Source organism: Dysidea avara, chromosome 7 (genome assembly GCF_963678975.1).
Source record: "Dysidea avara chromosome 7, odDysAvar1.4, whole genome shotgun sequence".
In the NCBI taxonomy this organism is placed as follows: domain Eukaryota; kingdom Metazoa; phylum Porifera; class Demospongiae; order Dictyoceratida; family Dysideidae; genus Dysidea; species Dysidea avara.
In genome coordinates, this window is record NC_089278.1 from 24,024,217 (window position 1) to 24,042,856 (window position 18,640).

The window sequence follows — 18,640 nt, forward strand, 5'->3', positions numbered from 1 at the left end:
TTTACTAGTATGTGAGTTATTTTTACTTACTTGACTTTAGAATGTACAGTCTGAGGCCCAGCCTTTCTAATCGGCATAAATCAGTATGCGTATAGCTACACTACAAAGGAAACAAGTATGGTGACAAGCTGAATCAACTCAGTCTAAGTAGAATCTAAATGAATTTTGTGCAGTGTGTGAGGAGCAAACATTCAGATACCTCAAGGAGGCTATATTGTGTGAACATCAATGATTCATTAACAGAGTAGTGGACTATTGTCAGATATCTCAGCCTGAGTACTGAGTTGAATTCTGGATGGGGTCTATTTTACAGAATGGAGTGCTTTCTGAATCAACTTGCAGCTTGGCTAGCTGCTATCATTGCTGAAATTGCATTTTATCAGTGGAATCTCCAGGAAAATGGAATAGGATAATTATAAAACATTAATTAAGTGATTGTTTAGGTAATCATGACTATTCAGTCTAATAAACAGAATATATGGTTGATTGAGTGAGGTATCACTTTCAGAATGTTCAGACGACCAGTGATGAGATGCATGGATTCATCGAATTTTTGTTGTGGTTGGAGACATTAAATATCCAAAAGCAAACTGACTGTATAATATTAATTCACTTTCTTTATATTTTCTCAATTTTGAGCCTGTATACAAATAATTGAATTTTCCTTGTCAATAGAAATCCTAGAATAAGATAGGAGAGAAACTTATCTTTGTTTACCTATACTGTACAACCAAGAGTTCGTAATACTGATTTGTATGGGGGAGAGTGTCTAACTCTCAGTATGGCCTGTACAAACACCCTGTGTAAAGTCCACCTTTCATCAAATCAACACCTTTACTGGGGGATAGAAAACTGTTGATTAGAGTTGCTGAAGAAGGTAAAGCCTTTGTTCTGAAATAAGGCCGAGGTGTTACTTTAAGCAGGGCGTTTGGTGAATGCATTCAAGTTAGACACTCCCCACCTTATTATGAATTCTTGGTACAACTTCAAAGGAAATGAAGAAAGCATACAGATGAATCAATAAAATCACTACAGTAAGGTGAATTACAGACTAGTGAGATCTTGGTTAATTAATGACAGTGGTTGGAGATTAAGTGTGGTAGCTTCTTGCTCTTGAATATGTTGCAAAGTGGAAGTACAAATCAAAATGGGATATCAATTTCATTATGAAAAATTTGTATACCTAAATAATCTAGCATTACTATTTCATTTGTCCTCCACTTAAACATGCTACAACAGTACTAGTGTCAGTAAATTGGCAGTGAGTCTACCTTGAAATCTCAACTCTAGAGTAGATCCAACACAGGACAGCCCGCACTGTAACAAATACATGTGATCCCATTGTAATTTCATGGACCAGCTGGACTGGGAATCACTTGAAAATAGACGAACAAATTTAACCTGTTTTGTTTGAAGTGAAGCATGTGAAATGTTACACTTAAGAAATCCTAGGATTCTTAGGTGGTATGTAATTAATGTAAGTGTTCCATTTCAGGTCTGACTAGATACATTGAAATTACACACACATCCTGGTCCAAATCACGTTTGCCTGGTGGCTACGGGCATGGTTTCACATGCGGCTTATAATAGAGATTTGGCTGATCTTGGAGTTTTGACATTTAGCCTGATTCAAGGCTAGCAGTCAGACACATCCTTGAATTGTGCAACAGATAAAATCAGCTCACTATTGAATACGGCATTAGTCCACTGCACCAGCTGTTAATATATAAATAACTCCATGCATACACTTCAGTGATGTTTGCAGAATATACCCTCCTTGCGGTCTGCCAAAATATTTGCTCCTCACACACTGCACAAAATTCTTCAAGTTTTAATTCAGATACAGCTCATTCCACAATAATACTTCGTTACTAATGACAACCAACAAAAACCCACAATCGATCCGTTAATTCTTTTTATCTTATGTTTAACCACCCACTGGAGATGCCACTGCTAACTTATAAGGGAAGTTTCAGCAATGGTAAGTTGCAAGCTTTAGTTTGAGAAAGCGTTCCGTTCCGTGGTTTAGTCCATCATTCCGTTCCGTTCCGTTCCGTAGAATAGTCCCCACCTATGGAAAGAAGCTGAAAATCGGTGGATGAATAGGTTAACTATTGAACCTCAAACCTTTTGTGGTTTGAAAGAAATCGAGCTAAAAACCAGGAAGATACAACGAAAAAACCAACAGTGTGTAACAATTATGCAATCGAGATTAGCTAATAAAAAAACGACTGCTTGCCACGCCTACCAGATAAACCGCTTGGGGTAATGCTTTGAAAATCGCTGTACAGATGGAGTTATCATCTTAGAAAGGCTCTTCAATGGTGTAGAAGAATCAGACTTAAAGCCACGGAGTTATAACACGAAAACCAACTTGGTGTATATAGCAAACTTTACTACAGGTTCAACAAGATCTGCTGGCACAAAGTTACACCCCAAGACAACCCATATCAACCCTATCATGAACTCATATTTTTATCGTTTACCAAGATTATGGAACTCTTTACCAATAATTGACTTATCTCAATCACTAGATGTAATCAAACCAAAGTTGAAAGCATTTTTATGAAATCATTTTTTAGCTAACTTTGATAATACCCCCTGTACTTTTCATTACCTGTGTCCTTGTACCCGCTGCTCCAAGACTCCTGCACCAACCAACTATAATTATTTGTAACTATTATATAAATGTATGCATGTATAGTATTTGTAGTTAAGTAGTTAGTGCTCTAGGCTACCAGTGCAGGACACTGGTAGTCCTTCAGAATTGTATGTCTCTGTAATCACTATAGCCTTTACTGTATGTAATTCCAATTCTGTAAAGCAATTATTAAATTAAAGTGCGAGATCGAGATACTCTAATAGAACAGTCATCCTAATAGAGCAGTCACCCAAAGAGAATTCAAGAGATCAGCTAGAAACAAGTAACCTGTATAGAGATCAGCTACAAACAAGTCACCCTGTAGAGAGATCAGCCACAAACAATTCACCCTGTAGAGAGATCAGCTAGAAGAAGTTACCTTGTAGGGAATTCATGCAACTATAGAAAGAGATAATTCAGCTAGAAGAAATCACCTTGTAGAGTTCAGCTACAAAGAAACCATCATGAAGAGAGTTCAGCTGCAAACAAATCTCCCTGTAGAGAGTTTAGTTAGAAGAAGTTACCTTGTAGAGAGTTCAGCTACAAAGAAAACATTCTGTAAAGAGCTCAGCTGCAAACAAATCACCTGTACAGAATTCAGCTACAAACAAATTACCCTGCAGAGAGATCAGCTAGAAGAAATTATCTTGTAGATAGTTCAGCTACAAACAAATCACCCTGTAGAGAGATCAGCTAGAAGAAGTTACCTTGTAGAGAGTTCAGCTACAAATTTAAAGAAACCATCATGTGGAGAGTTCAGCTGCAAACAAATCACCTGTAGAGAGTTCAGCTACAAAGAAACCACCATGTAGGGAGTTCAGCTAGAAGAAGTTACCTTGTAGAGAGTTCAGCTACAAAGAAACCATCATGAAGAGAGTTCAGCTGTAAACAAATCTCCCTGTAGAGAGTTCAGTTAGAAGAAGTTACCTTGTAGAGAGTTCACTACAAAGAAACCATCATGAAGAGAGTACAGCTGCAAACAAATCACCCTGTAGAGAGATCAGCTAGAAGAAGTCACCTTATAGAGAGTTCAGCTACAAAGAAACCACCATATAGAGAGTTCAGCTGCAAACAAATCACCCTGAAGAAAAATCAGCTACAAACAAATCACCCTATAGAAAGATCAGCTAGAAGAAGTCACCTTGTAGAGAGTTCAGCTACAAAGAAACCACCATGTAGGGAGTTCAGCTAGAAGAAGTTACCTTGTAGAGAGTTCAGCTACAAAGAAACCATCATGAAGATAATTCAGCTGCAAACAAATCTCCCTGTAGAGAGTTCAGTTAGAAGAAGTTACCTTGTAGAGAGTTCAGCTACAAAGAAACCATTCTGTAAAGAGCTCAGCTGCAAACAAATCACCTGTATAGAATTCAGCTACAAACAAATCACCCTGTAGAGAGATCAGCTAGAAGAACTTACCTTGTAGAGAGTTCAGCTACAGTAAAAAGAAACCACCATGTAGAGAGTTCAGCTGAAAAGAAATCACCCTGTAGAAAATTCTGCCACAAACAAATTGCCCTGTAGAAAGATCAGTTAGAAGAAATTACCTTGTAGAGAGTTCAGCTACAAAGAAACTATCATCTAGATAGCTCAGCTGCAAACAAATCACCTGTAGAGAGTTCAGCTACAAACAAATCTCCCTGTAGAGAGATCAGTTAGAAGAAATTACCTTGTAGAGAGTTCAGCTACAAAGAAACCACCATGTAGAGAGTTCAGCTGCAAAGAAATCACCCTGTAGAAAATTCTGCCACAAACAAATTGCCCTTTGGAAAGATCAGTTAGAAGAAATTACTTTGTAGAGAGTTCAGCTACAAAGAAACCATCATCTAGATAGTTCAGCTGCAAACAAATCACCTGTAGAGAGTTCAGCTACAAACAAATCTCCCTGTAGAGAGATCAGTTAGAAGACGTTACCTTGTAGAGAGTTCAGCTACAAAGAAACCATTCTGTAAAGAGCTCAGCAGCAAAAAATTCACCTGTACAGAATCCAGCTACAAATAAATCACCCTGTAGAGAGAACAGCTAGAAGAAGTTACCTTGAAGAGTGTTCAGTTACAAAGAAACAACAATGGACAGTTCTGTAATAAATATATGTATTATATATATAATTTGTACATTTACTGATAAAATCAGAAATATTTAAGGTACATCTGCTTCATCTTTTCTTCTTCCTGTGGTAAAGAAAAAAAGATAGGTTTAAAAAGTCCCAAAGCAGGCCATAGGCTGGCTTTGGGGTATACAAATACAAAAAGAAGTGAAATCTAATCCAAAACAGCCAAGCTGTAAAAAAAAGTGTGCGGCCCTCACAAAGGCTATGGTGAAAAAAGATGTGAAATCCAAGGTGGCGGCCAAGAAATGGCTGTGATGGTAGGTTAATGGTAAAAATTTCAATAACGACAATTCAGGTGAATTTTGTGCCAATTGACCAAGCGGCACCAAAATTCACCTGAATTGTTGTTATTGAAATTTTTACCATTAACCTACCATCACAGCCATTTCTTGGCCGCCACCTTGGATTTCACATCTTTTTTCACCATAGCCTTTTTGAGGGCCGCACACTTTTTTTTACAGCTTGGCTGTTTTGGATTAGATTACATTTACACTAGTAAATTGCTTTAATTTAGTTTACTAAACTTAAACTAAAGCCTATTTAGTAAGCAAAAAAACTTTTAGTATACTATACTAAAACAAAACTAAAATGTTTTTTCGACTGGTACTAAAACTAAACCAAAACTAAAATGAAACCTGTACTAAAACAACATTAATTCTCTTGAAGCCAACTGAAACCAGAGTACAGGATTTCTGTAATCGCTGCAGCCATGCAGATACTACAGGCAGCTATTGTATTTTTGCATGTCAGCTACAAATACCGAGTCGATACTTTTACATGCTTTTTCTAATGCTGAATCATTTGTTTGCATGCTACAAACCGAGTCAATTTTTGCAAGTTAGTTACAAAAACCAAGTCAATTTTTATGCGTGTTTTAGAAAAACCGAGTTGGTTTTTATGCATGTTATAAAAAACTGAGTCAATTTTTGCAATTGACCCATAAGACGCATAATTTTGAAACAAATGGTACACCAAGCAAATGAGTTGGTTTATACAGAAATCAACCCATCAAAAAATAGGCATAATTTTGAAACAAACAGCACACCATAGTTATGAGTCACTCTGTGGTAAGTTCAACTACAAACCGTTTACCATGTAGTATAAGAGTACAGCTACATTACGAGTCTCCTTGTAGACATTTCAGCTACATACACATTTCCCTGTAGAGTATTCAGCTGCAAACAATTTAGCCTGTATTGAGTTTAATGATTAATCAACATAATCAAAACACACGGTAGTGTGTCGTGCGGCCCAAGAAGCCGGCACGCAACACCCGTGAGTATATTGACAGGAAGAAAGAAAACGCAATTTTTGCACCTCCGTAGCTCTGTGCTTCCTTGATGAAACAAGACGATTTTTGCTGTGGACATTCCCTCCAACTTCAGCACTCCACATTCCAAATTTGAGCGAAATCGCTTCACGCGTTCCCGAGATATTCGACTTCAAAAATTGGCTTAGTTTCTTCGTTTTTTCTTCTTATTTTTCTTCCTCTTGTCGCACACTTACAAAAACTGCTATAAAACGCGAACTCCATATCCGATTGCTTTGAAATTTGGCACACAGAAGGGGGGTATAAAGGCGCATCTCGGTACCAACGTTGGCTGGAATACGATAAACAGGCAAAGAGTTATGAGCGATTATTCACGAAAAATAACACCAATATGTTGTCACGCCTACAGGGTAAACCGCGTATGGCAAGAAGCTGAAAATCGATGGGTGGATAGCTTAACTATCGAACCTCAAACCTTTTGTGGTTTGAAAGAAATCGAGCTAAAAACCAGGAGGATACAACGAAAAACCAACAGTGTGCAACAATTACGCAATCGAGATTAGCTAATTAAAAAACGACTGCTTGCCACGCCTACCAGATAAAGAGCTTGGGGTAATGCTTTGAAAATCGTTGTAGAGATGCAGTAATTATCTTAGAAAGGCTCATCAATGGTGTAGAAGAATCAGACTTAAAGCGATGGAGTTATAACACGAAATCCAACTTGGTACAGCAAGTGCGAGATCGAGATACTCTAATAGAGCAGTCATCCTAAAAGAGCAGTCACCCGAAGAGAATTCAAGAAATCAGCTAGAAACAAATAACCTGTATAGAGATCAGCTACAAACAATTCACCCTGTAGAGAGATCAGCTAGAAACAAGTAACCTGTATAGAGATCAGCTACAAACAATTCACCCTGTAGAGAGATCAGCTAGAAGAAGTTACCTTGTAGAGAGTTCATGCAACTATGGAAAGAGATAGTTCAGCTAGAAGAAATCACCTTGTGGAGTTCAGCTACAAAGAAACCACCATGTAGAGAGTTCAGCTACAAACAAATCGCCCTGTAGAGAGATCAATAGAAGAAGTTACCTTGCAGAGAGTTCAGCTACAAAGAAACCATCATGTAGAGAGTTCAGCTACAAACAAATCTCCCTGTAGAGAGATCAGCTAGAAGAAGTCACCTTGTAGAGAGTTCAGCTACAAAGAAACCATCATGTAGAGTGTTCAGCTGCTAACAAATCACCTGTACAAAGTTCAGCTACAAACAAATCTCCCTGTAGAGAGATCAGCTAGAAGAAGTTTCCTTGTAGAGAGTTCAGTTACAAAGAAATCACCATGTAGAGAGCTCAGCTACAAACTAGTGACCTTGTAGAGACATCAGCTAGAAGAAGTTACCTTGTAGAGAGTTCAGCTACAAAGAAACCATTCTGTAAAGAGCTCAGCTGCAAACAAATCACCTGTACAGAATTCAGCTACAAACAAATCACCCTGTAGAAAGATCAGCTAGTTACCTTGTAGAGAGTTCAGTTACAAAGAAACCACCATGTAGAGAGCTCAGTTACAAACTAGTGACCTTGTAGAGACATCAGCTAGAAGAAGTTACCTTGTAGAGAGTTCAGCTACAAAGAAACCATTCTGTAAAGAGCTCAGCTGCAACAAATCACCAGTACAGAATTCATCTACAAACAAATTACCCTGTAGAAAGATCAGCTAGAAGAAGTTACCTTGTAGAGAGTTCAGTTACACAAAGAAACCACCATGTAGAGAATTCAGCTACAAACTAGTGACCCTGTAAAGACATCAGCTAGAAGAAGTTACGTTGTAGAGAGTTCAGCTACGAAGAAATTATTCTGTAAAGAGCTCAGCTGCAAACAAATCACCTATACAGAATTCAGCTACAAACAAATCACCCTGTAGAGAAATCAGTAGAAGAAGTTATCTTGTAGATAGTTCAGCTACAAACAAATCACCCTGTAAAGAGATCAGCTAGAAGAAGTTACCTTGTAGAGAGTTCAGTTACAAAGAAACCATCATTTAGAGAGTTCAGCTTCAAACAAATCACCTGTAGAGAGTTCAGCTGCAAACAAATCTCCCTGTAGAGAGATCAGCTAGAAGAAGTTACCTTGTAGATAGTTCAGCTACAAACAAATCTCCCTGTAGAGAGATCAGCTAGAAGAAGTTACCTTGTACATAGTTCAGCTACAAACAAATCTCCCTGTAGAGAGATCAGCTAGAAGAAGTTACCTTGTAGATAGTTCAGCTACAAAGAAATCTCCCTGTAGAGAGATCAGCTAGAAGAAATTACCTTGTAGAGAGTTCAGCTACAAAGAAACCACCATGTAGAGAGTTCAGCTGCAAAGAAATCCCCCTGTAGAAAATTCAGCCACAAACAAATTGCCCTGTAGAAAGGTCAGTTAGAAGAAGTTACCTTGTAGAGAGTTCAGCTACAAAGAAACCATTCTGTAAAGAGCTCAGATGCAAACAAATCACCTGTACAGAATTCAGCTACAAACAAATCACCCTGTAGAGAGATCAGCTAGAAAAAGTTACCTTGCAGATCGTTCAGCTACAAACAAATCACCCTGTAGAGAGATCAGCTAGAATAAGTTAGCTTGTAGAGAGTTCAGCTACAAAGAAACCACCATGTAGAGAGTTCAGTTGCAAAGAAATCACCCTGTAGAAAATTCAGCTACAAACAAATTGCCCTGTAGAAAGATCAGTTAGAAGAAGTTACCTTGTAGAGAGTTCAGCTACAAAGAAACCATTCTGTAAAGAGCTCAGCTGCAAACAAATCACCTGTACAGATTTCAGCTACAAACAAATCACCCTGTAGAGAGATCAGCTAGAAGAAGTTACCTTGTAGATCGTTCAGCTACAAACAATTCACCCTGTAGAGAGAGCATCTAAAAGAAGTCACCTTGTAGAGTGTTCAGTTACAAAGAAACCACCTTGGAGATTTCTGTAATCAATATATCTATTATATATATAATTTGTACATTTACTGATAAATTATTTAAAGTACATCTACTTCATCTTTTCTTCTTCCTGTGGTAAAGAAAAAAAGCTAGGTTAAAAAAGTCCCAAAGCCAGCTATAGGCCAGCTTTGGGGTATACAATTATAAAAAGAAATGAAATCTAATCCAAAACAGCCAAGCTGTAAAAAAAACAATGCGGCCCAAAAAGGCTATGGTGAAAAAAGATGTGAAATCCAAGGTGGCGGCCAAGAAATGGCTGTGATGGTAGGTTAATGGTAAAAATTTTAATAACGAAAATTTTTGTGCCGCTTGGTCTTGGCACAAAATTCACCTGAATTGTCGTTATTAAAATTTTTACCATTAACCTACTATCACAGCCATTTCTTGGCCGCCACCTTGGATTTCACATCTTTTTTCACCATAGCCTTTTTGAGGGCCGCACACTTTTTTTACAGCTTGGCTGTTTTGGATTAGATTGTAATAATTACTAAAATATTGTTTTCTCCGTCATAATCAGAGGCATAGCTAAGGGGGGGCAAGGGGGGAATTTGCCCCCCCCCCCCATCACCAGATTTTAAAAAAAAAAATCCATTACAAGCTTACCAGTATTAAACCGACTCGCAAACAACTATAAATTATGTGTGCTACTACGCGGTATCGCCAGGGGTTGGTGTTAGTGAATGCACCCACAACATTCAACTTTTTCATGAATCCACCGAATGAAAATATTAGAGACACACTTCTATAGATTTCTCATGTTATAGAGCATTTTTGAACCTAAATAGTGACCCGCTCGAAGTGACCTCGCAGGAGTCGCAACTAACAAGTTGCAAAGGAGACCAGATGATAGTACAAACCTACTGCCTACGAGGTGATGAAGTGTTAAATGCACCCAGCAAGATTATTTTCTCGAGTTGATCACACTGGATCTTCGTATGGCAGTGCAGTACTGCAGTGGCATTCCAGTCTAATTTTTTTTACTTTGTCATCAGGTGGATCAGTGACAAGGTTACAAGTTCTGCTTGAGCAAGACAGGTGTTAAAATGGGATTTCGTGCAATACGTGGCATTTGAATTTCGTCGGTTGAAGTGAGTGAACACATAATCCTCTCCGCAGTGTGTTAGGGTTGCAGCACAGGCTGTGGCTACTTGTATTTACACTAAAAATAACAAAGTAGCTCTACCGGATTGTGGATGAATTTGTTGGAGTACAGTTGTGACATGTGCGATGATCGACAAATATACCTCCATTGATAAGTGATAAGTAAAATAGTTACGTAGCTAGTTATGTAAGCTGTAATAATACAACATCGTATGTTGGCTAGCCCACCATTGGGTCATTAGCCTTTTTTTTTACAATCATGAATGATTTTTGTGGGGGCTTGCCTGCCCCTCCATCACCTTCTGGCTAGCTACGCCCCTGGTAATAATCCTCATTCGAAAAGAACAAGTTAAAAGAAATACCAATAGCTGGCCATAGGTTGGCTTTAGGTATGAAATTACAAAAAGAAGTCATACGTTTCTAATCAAAAACAGCCAAACTGTAAAAAGAGGTGCAGTTTCCAAAAAGCCAGGGTGAAAAAAAGATGTGAAATCTAAGGTGGCAGCCAAGAAATGGCTGTGATGTTAGGTTAATGGAAAAAAATTTAATAATGACAATTCAGGTCAGTTTGGTGCCAAATCCTTGGAGGATTTAACACAAATTCACCTGAATTGTCGTTATTCACCAGAATTCACTGAGCTTGGCTGTTTTTGATTAGATACTATTTATGTGGAATGTTTCATGCTTTTATGAAAAAGCGCACAATTTAGCTAATTTTGGGGGCTACATCGCTATACTATTAGAAACCCCACGCTTTGATATATGTACATAAGTACTATTTTGCACATTTCAGTGTTTCTATTGCTGTAATCCCTTAATTGTATTCAGATCTACACAGCAGTTGTTTAACATAATGACATCAAAAAATGAATTGTATGTAAGTATAAATTAATATTACCTTTTGTGAAACCAGTAGTTGACTCTGAAACAATAATAATCACATCAACTGGAAACAGCTGCAACCTTCCTGTTAGCTGCAATGTAACACTTAACAGGGCAACAGATTCCACCTCTGAATATTTAGTATGGTTGAATTCAATGCAAGTCACTAAAAGTATAACATTATTTGTCACTATCATTAGGAGTGGTAAAACATGGCCACAAAAATCACTCATTTACAATGTATCTTAGAGCAATGACATACAAAAGTGGTTCATGTGGCCAAGAAAGTTGGTGCGCACACTAGTGTGCTATTGTGACATAGTGACCTAGACCCAAGCAATAGTAGACATATGTTTGTATCTAGGAAGTGATTATTTAGGCTACATCCTTTTGTACCATGGATGTAAAGTAGCCTTATAAGGTTACAGTGACTTTACTGCTGTATTAGGACTTTGTGGTTTTTGTAAGTCTTCCATCAAGTATAAATAGAGGGTACGTTTTGCAGTTTTAATGAGTGGTATGAATGTTTGAGTTGAGTTAAGCCTACTAAAGACATTGATACCACTGTTGTAGTAAATCAAATCACATTGTAAGCTAACAAATAAAACTCTCTCATGCCAACATCTGTGCTGTCTTGTTGTTGACCATGGCAATTACTCCACATTAGTGTGACAACTGACTTTTCATTGTAATAATGTAGTTGGAAGTGCTGCAATGCTCAGAGGATGCCATTGGTGTGGGTAAGGGCTTGGTAAAGCTTAACCATGACAAGGAGGTTGAAATTAAGATACATGTCATGCAGCCAAGAAAGCCTAGCATGACACACCTGACAGGAAGAAAGAAAATGTGATTTCGTCCCTTCTCCATTTTTGCACTATAGCTGTCTACTAGGTAGGGTAGGTTTTATTTAATTAGATTTGTTCCAGCCATTTGTTCCGATCATTCTTTCTTTGTTTTTCCTTCTTCTTCTTCAGAGGTCTATGGGGACCTATATAATGTAAATGAATAATTCAATCACTTTGAAATTTGGTCAAATAAAAATGTATAAAGGTGAACTCGTGTACTAAGTTTGCAAGGAATCTGATAAGTAGCTATACACAGTGCTATGTACATTTTTGTGTAAAGAATCATCATGGATACAGGGTAAACCGCTTATTGGAACAACTTGAAATTAAATGTAGTAGAATTCATCCATGTATATAATAAAATGCTATGCTATTCAATTAGATAATGAGATTTGTAAATGCTCTTTTTTCATGAATTAATTTGTAATTTAGTAATTACAGTGGAACCTCTCTTATCCCGGTGGTCTAGTACATACTACCATCCATATCTAAGAAATGTCCATAACTAAGAATTGCATGCTATTATGCTCTTAAATCCAAGTAATATTGTTATTGCTATCAGTTAGTGCTATGCAGTTGAGGAGGAAGTCACTATAAAGTACTCATGGTCACTCTCCTGGGGTAGTTGGAAAAGGTGGATACGATCCGACACAGACGCAAACATGGACATTTTCAAAAAGCACTTTACATTTATATAACAAGTATTTTCATACCTAACATTGTTTTTACAGCAGTATTCACTTCCAGACCCAGGTGTCAATCTTTTCATAGCACATATCCATTAATAAACGTATGTGCGAAGGACTAGACCAGCACTCCACAGAATGCCAAAGACCATATAGTGTTGTACACATGCTCTAGTCTAATACAGCATTATATAATAGCTTGTATGCCTTAGCTTAGCAGGCCAAATCCACAATCTTACATCTTTTAGTATAAGGTGCAGGCGCATATACCAAAGCGTTGAGGATTTCAAGGACCTGGCATAAGAGATTAGGTTGGGACATGCCAGCTTAATCTCTATGACTCTGAATGAGATTCCTAGAACATGTTTACAACACTATATGGTCATTAGAGTGCTAGTCTATCCTTCGCACATGTGCTTATAAATGGATAAGCGCTATGACAAGATCGACACCTGGGTCTGGAAGCAAATGCTGCTGTAAAAACAATGTTAGGTATGAAAATAACTGTTAATGCTACTACATATATATATATATATATATATATATATATTCATGCAGTAAAATACATACCAACTCCATCTATCTGGTGATAGTGGATGATTTGGTAGGTGTGCAGGGTTCAATATCTTTTTTCTATTTTATCCCATATTGGAGCTTGGAGGGTACGAATTTTTGGTGGCTGATACCAGAGAGGAGGAAAATGAAACTTTTTCCTCCCCAAAATTCATAGGCCTCCTATGCGGAGTACAACTATGAACCCTGCACTGTCACATTTCTAGCTATTCTAGAAATGGAGAACACAGTCAGGATGCTGCCATGTCACCCTGAACTGTGCTATAAGGGTTAGAGTTTGAACCTACTGTGGTAGGTAAAGTTCTTTTATTGTCTTAAATTAAAATGATAAATTAATCTGGTAGTTAACTTAAGTTACTCCCTTCCCACTCCTATCTGAGGACTAGAGTAATTCCTAACCCCTAATTCCCATTAAGGAGTCAATGTCAGCCAAAATTGTAGTATTCTGCTTCAAGCAATGCCTCTTGCTTTTTTCCCATGCTGTTTCCTAGTAAAGTAGCATATAACTAAACAAACATACAGCAGGTACATACACAATAGCTACAATAATAAAACACTGTATATATAGGATACCTGGTTAGTGGGTGGGAATTTCTTCTAGACTTACTGCGACCATTTTCCACAACTAGATTACTTACTAAGCTAATCACATGTGCCCTGCGCATGCATTTTGCCTTTCTAGTTATCTCTAATCTTATACCCCACACCGTACCAATTGTACGCTGATCCCTTCTGCATCATTAACTTAGTTTAATATGATTAAACTTCATTTAATGCTGCTACATCAAGACACACGGTAGTGTGTCGTGTGGCCCAAGAAGCCGGCGCGCAACACCCGTGAATATACTGACAGGAAGAAATGAAATGCGATTTTCGCACTTCCATAGCTCTGTGCTGCCTAGATGAAACAAGACGATTTTTGCTGTGGATACTCCCTCCAACTTCAGTACTACACATTCCAAATTTGAACGCAATCGCTTCAAGCGTTCCCGAGATATTCGACTTCAACAATTGGCTTAGTTTCTTCGTTTTTTTTTTCTTATTTTTCTTCCTCATTTCGCACACTTACAAAAACTGCTATAAAACGCGAAAGCCATATCCGATCGCCTTGAAATTTGGCACACAGACGGGTGGTATAATGGCGCATCTCGGTACCAACTTTAGCTGGAATACAATAAACACGCAAAGAGTTATGAGCGATTATTCACGAAAAATAACAAAAATATGTTGTCACGCCTACAGGGTAAACCGCGTATGGCAAGAAGCTGAATGTCGGTGGGTGAATAGGTTAACTATTGAACCTCAAACCTTTCGTAGTTTGAAAGAAATCGAGCTAAAAACCAGGAAGATACAACGAAAAAACCAACAGTGTGTAACAATTACGCAATCGAGATTAGCTAATAAAAAACTACTGCTTGCCACGCCTACCAGATAAACAGCTTGGGATAATGCTTTGAAAATCGCTGTACAGATGGAGTAGTCATCTTAGAAAGGCTCTTCAATGGCGTAGAAGAATCAGACTTAAAGCGATGGAGTTATAACACGAAATCCAACTTGGTGTAGCAAGTGCGAGATCGAGATACTCTAATAGAGCAGTCATCCTAATAGAGCAGTCACCCTGAAGAGAATTCAAGAGATCAGCTAGAAACAAGTAACCTGTATAGAGATCAGCTACAAACAAGTCACCCTGTAGAGAGATCGGCCACAAACAATTCACCCTGTAGAGAGATCAGCTAGAAGAAGTTATCTTGTAGGGAGTTCATGCAACTATAGAAAGAGGTAGTTCAGCTAGAAGAAATCACCTTGTAGAGAGTTTAGCTACAAACATATCGCCCTGTATAGAGAGATCAATAAAAGAAGTTACCTTGTAGAGAGTTTAGCTACAAAGAAACCATCATGTAGATAGTTTAGCTGCAAACAAATCACCTGTAGAGAGTTCAGCTACAAACAAATCTCGCTGTAGAGAGATCAGCTAGAAGAAGTTACTTTGTAGAGAGTTCAGCTACAAAGAAACCATCATGTGGAGAGTTCAGCTGCAAACAAATTACCTGTAGTGAGTTCAACTACAAACAAATCTCCCTGTAGAGAGATCAGCTAGAAGAAGTTTCCTTGTAGAGAGTTCAGCTACAAACAAATCACCCTGTAGAAAGATCAGCTAGAAGAAGTCACCTTGTAGAAAGTTCAGTTACAAAGAAACCACCATGTAGAGAATTCAGAAACAAACTAGTGACCCTGTAGAGACATCAGCTAGAAGAAGTTACCTTGTAGAGAGTTCAGCTACAAAGAAACCATTCTGTAAAGAGCTCAGCTGCAAACAAATCAACTATACAGAATTCAGCTACAAACAAATCATCCTGTAGAGAGATCAGCTAGAAGAAGTCACCTTGTAGAGAGTTCAGCTACAAGCAAATCACCCTGTAGAAAGATCAGCTAGAAGAAGTCACCTTTTAGAGAGTTCAGCTACAAAGAAACCACCATGTAGAGACTTCAGCTACCTTGTAGAGAGTTCAGCTACAAAGAAACCATCATGTATAGAGTTCAGCTGCAAACAAATCTCCCTGTAGAGAGATCAGTTAGAAGAAGTTACCTTGTATAGAGTTCAGCTACAAAGAAACCATTCTGTAAAGAGCTCAGCTGCAAACAAATCACCTGTACAGAATTCAGCTACAAACAAATCACCCTGTAGAGAGATCAAATAGAAGAAATTACCTTGTAGAGAGTTCAGCTACAAAGAAACCACCATGTAGAGGGTTCAGCTGCATAGTAATCACCCTGTAGAAAATTCTGCCACAGACAAATTGCCCTGTAGAAAGATCAGTTAGAAGAAGTTACCTTGTAGAGAGTTCAGCTACAAAGAAACCACCATGTAGAGTGTAGTGTATTGATGCATGCAATATAATTGTACCCTGCGCATGCGTGTGTATGCTCGTTAATAAGAATAATCTGTTAGTACCGCATGGCGAACTGTTGAGAGCTACCTGGTAAACTCCTGCCACTAAGACACAACAAACTGGCGACGTGGTGTATTTCTCTAATGACAGAGTGAATTGTGAAGTTGAGGACTTATGGCAAGTAACTCGACGCTTGAAACCTTCGACCCAGCGGTGGAGTCCGTGGACGACTACAAGGAAAGGTTCGACTTTTATTGTACCGCAGCAGGATCGATTAAAGGCATTGTTCTTAGCCAGAGTTGGACGGGAAGTGTTCTCGAAAGTGAAAATATTGGCCAGCCCACAGCCGCTAACTGAATTAGACCTGCCGGAGATCGTGGATTCAATGAAGGAACATTATAAGAAGGATACTACTGAGATTGCGGAGCGTTTTAAATTCTTCAAAAGAGCACAGCAAGAGCAGGAGACACTTACCAACTACCTGGCAGAGTTGAGGAAGCTAGCAAAGAATTGTAAATTTGGAACTATTTAGACACCGCCTTGCGAGACCAATTAGTATGTGGGTTGTTTGACCGCAAAACCCAACGGGAGCTATTGTGTATCCCCAATTTGACACTTGCTATGGCTTCAGAACGAGCCAGAGCGGCTGAGGCTGCCAGCCGAGAAGCCCAGCAGCTGAACCCAGCTGTTGAAACTCACCAACTTTCCCAACATGGAAGTCATTGCCACAGATGTGGGAAACATGGCCACACAGGTGCTACCTGTATACATAAAGACAAACGTTGTCATTATTGTAAGAAGGTGGGGCATCTCAGCTCAGTGTGTGGTAGAAAGAAGAGTGAGACAACCAAGACAACTCCCCCGTATAAGGACAAGAAGTCTAGTAAACAGCGAAAAACCCACTTGGTGGATGTACAAGTTGACAGTGACAGTTTCAGTGATGAGGCTTTTGATATGAGCCACAATCACGTCCACCACAGTGGCTGTCATGGACGCACGAAGAAATTAACTGCCACACTGCTGCTGAACAGTACAGAAATTCGAATGGAGATCGATACTGGAGCAGAGTTGTCGACCATACCCTTTTCAGTGTATCAAGAGAAGCTGAGTAAAGTGAAGTTAGAACCGTCAGGAGTCAGCCTGCACCAGTATGATGGCACCCCCTTGTCTGTGTGGGGAGAGATAATACTCAATGTCCAAAAGGCAGAACAGAATCTAGTTGGAAGATTTGTTGTGGTAGACAATGTAAATAATCAACTGCCTTTATTAGGAAGGGATTGGCTTGGCAGAGTACGATTAAACTGGACAAAGATTCTCAGTGACATGCAGTTGGGATCAGTCAATGCGTGAACATTGACTCAATTAAAGAGGAATTTCCAGATGTTTTCAAGGAAGAACTAGGAATGTTGAAGGGAATAGAGGCAGAAATAGAGCTCCAACAAGTAGTCTCACCCAATTTTTGCAAGTCGCGTCCCATTCCATTTAGCCTGCGTAGCCAGGTGGAACAGACACTGCAGCAGCAGGTAGCTGACGGTGAACTCGTAGCAGTAGACCAAAGTGATTGGGCGACACCCATTGTGGTGGTTACTAAGAAGGACGGGAAGTTATGCATTTGTGCTGATTTCAAGGTAACAATCAATTCACACTTGAAGATACCAACTTACCCTCTACCGACTCCGGATGAAGTTTTTGCAGCACTGGCTAATGGTGAGTCATTTACTAAATTAGATTAGTCACATGCTTATAAGCAAATGAAAGTAGCAGCTGAAAGCCAGGGGTACTTGACAATAACCACCCATATGGGTTTGTTTCGATACCAACGATTCCCATTTGGTATTGCATCAGCCCCTGCCATCTGGCAGAAGGCAATGTCCATAGTGTTACAGGGCTGTAAGGGGGTTGTCTGCTATCTAGATGACATTCTGGTCACGGGGCCTACTAGGGAAAAACAGGTACTGAATTTGCAATCAGTGTTGTCCCGCCTTCAGAAATTTGGCTTGAGATTGAATGGAGCAAAGAGTAGGTTTTTCCAAACCTCCGTTGAATATTTGGGACACTTGGTAACTCCTAGTGGAATAAGCCCTACCCAGGAAAGAGTCAAGGGTATTGTAGAAACTCCATCACCCAAGAACAAATCAAAGCTTAAGTCCTTCCAGGGCATGATCACTTTCAATGCCAGATTTATGCTGTCTTTGTCTACTATGTTGCATCCCCTATACAAGCTTCTGCACGATGACACTCCTTGGAAGTGGACTAAACCCTGTCAGCAAGCTTTGGACAAGGCTAAACTGTCTGTGAGTCAAGCCCCAGTCCTGGTTCATTACGATGTGTCTAAGCCAATTAAGCTATATTGTGACACCTCACCTTATGGCGTAGGAGCTTGTATGATGCATGTTATTAATGGCAAAGAACAGCCTGTGGCTTATGCCTCTAGAACCCTAACCCCAGCAGAAAGGAATTATGCCCAACTAGAGCGGGAGACTCTCGCCATTGTCTTTGGCATTAAGAATATCAATCAGTACCTCTACAGTCGGCAGTTCATTCTGGTGACTGACCATCAACCACTATGTAAACTGTTTGGCCATAAAGAAGGAGTACGCCCACTGGCAGCGGCTCGTATGCAAAGGTGAAGCCTGATTCTAAGCACATACTCTTATAAGATTGAATACAT

The 18,640-nt window shown here is 39.1% G+C and overlaps 1 protein-coding gene across 3 annotated transcripts in view; it reads right to left on the bottom strand.

Annotated features, from left to right (window-relative positions):
• LOC136259834 (uncharacterized) overlaps window positions 1-18,640 on the bottom strand; it is a 449,685-nt gene that overhangs the window by 314,114 nt on the left and 116,931 nt on the right. For all 3 annotated transcript variants that reach the window (XM_066053387.1, XM_066053386.1, XM_066053388.1), the window contains exon 4: window positions 10,991-11,140. In XM_066053387.1, the coding sequence (XP_065909459.1) occupies window positions 10,991-11,140 (150 nt within the window). The remainder of the gene's footprint in view (window positions 1-10,990; window positions 11,141-18,640) is intronic.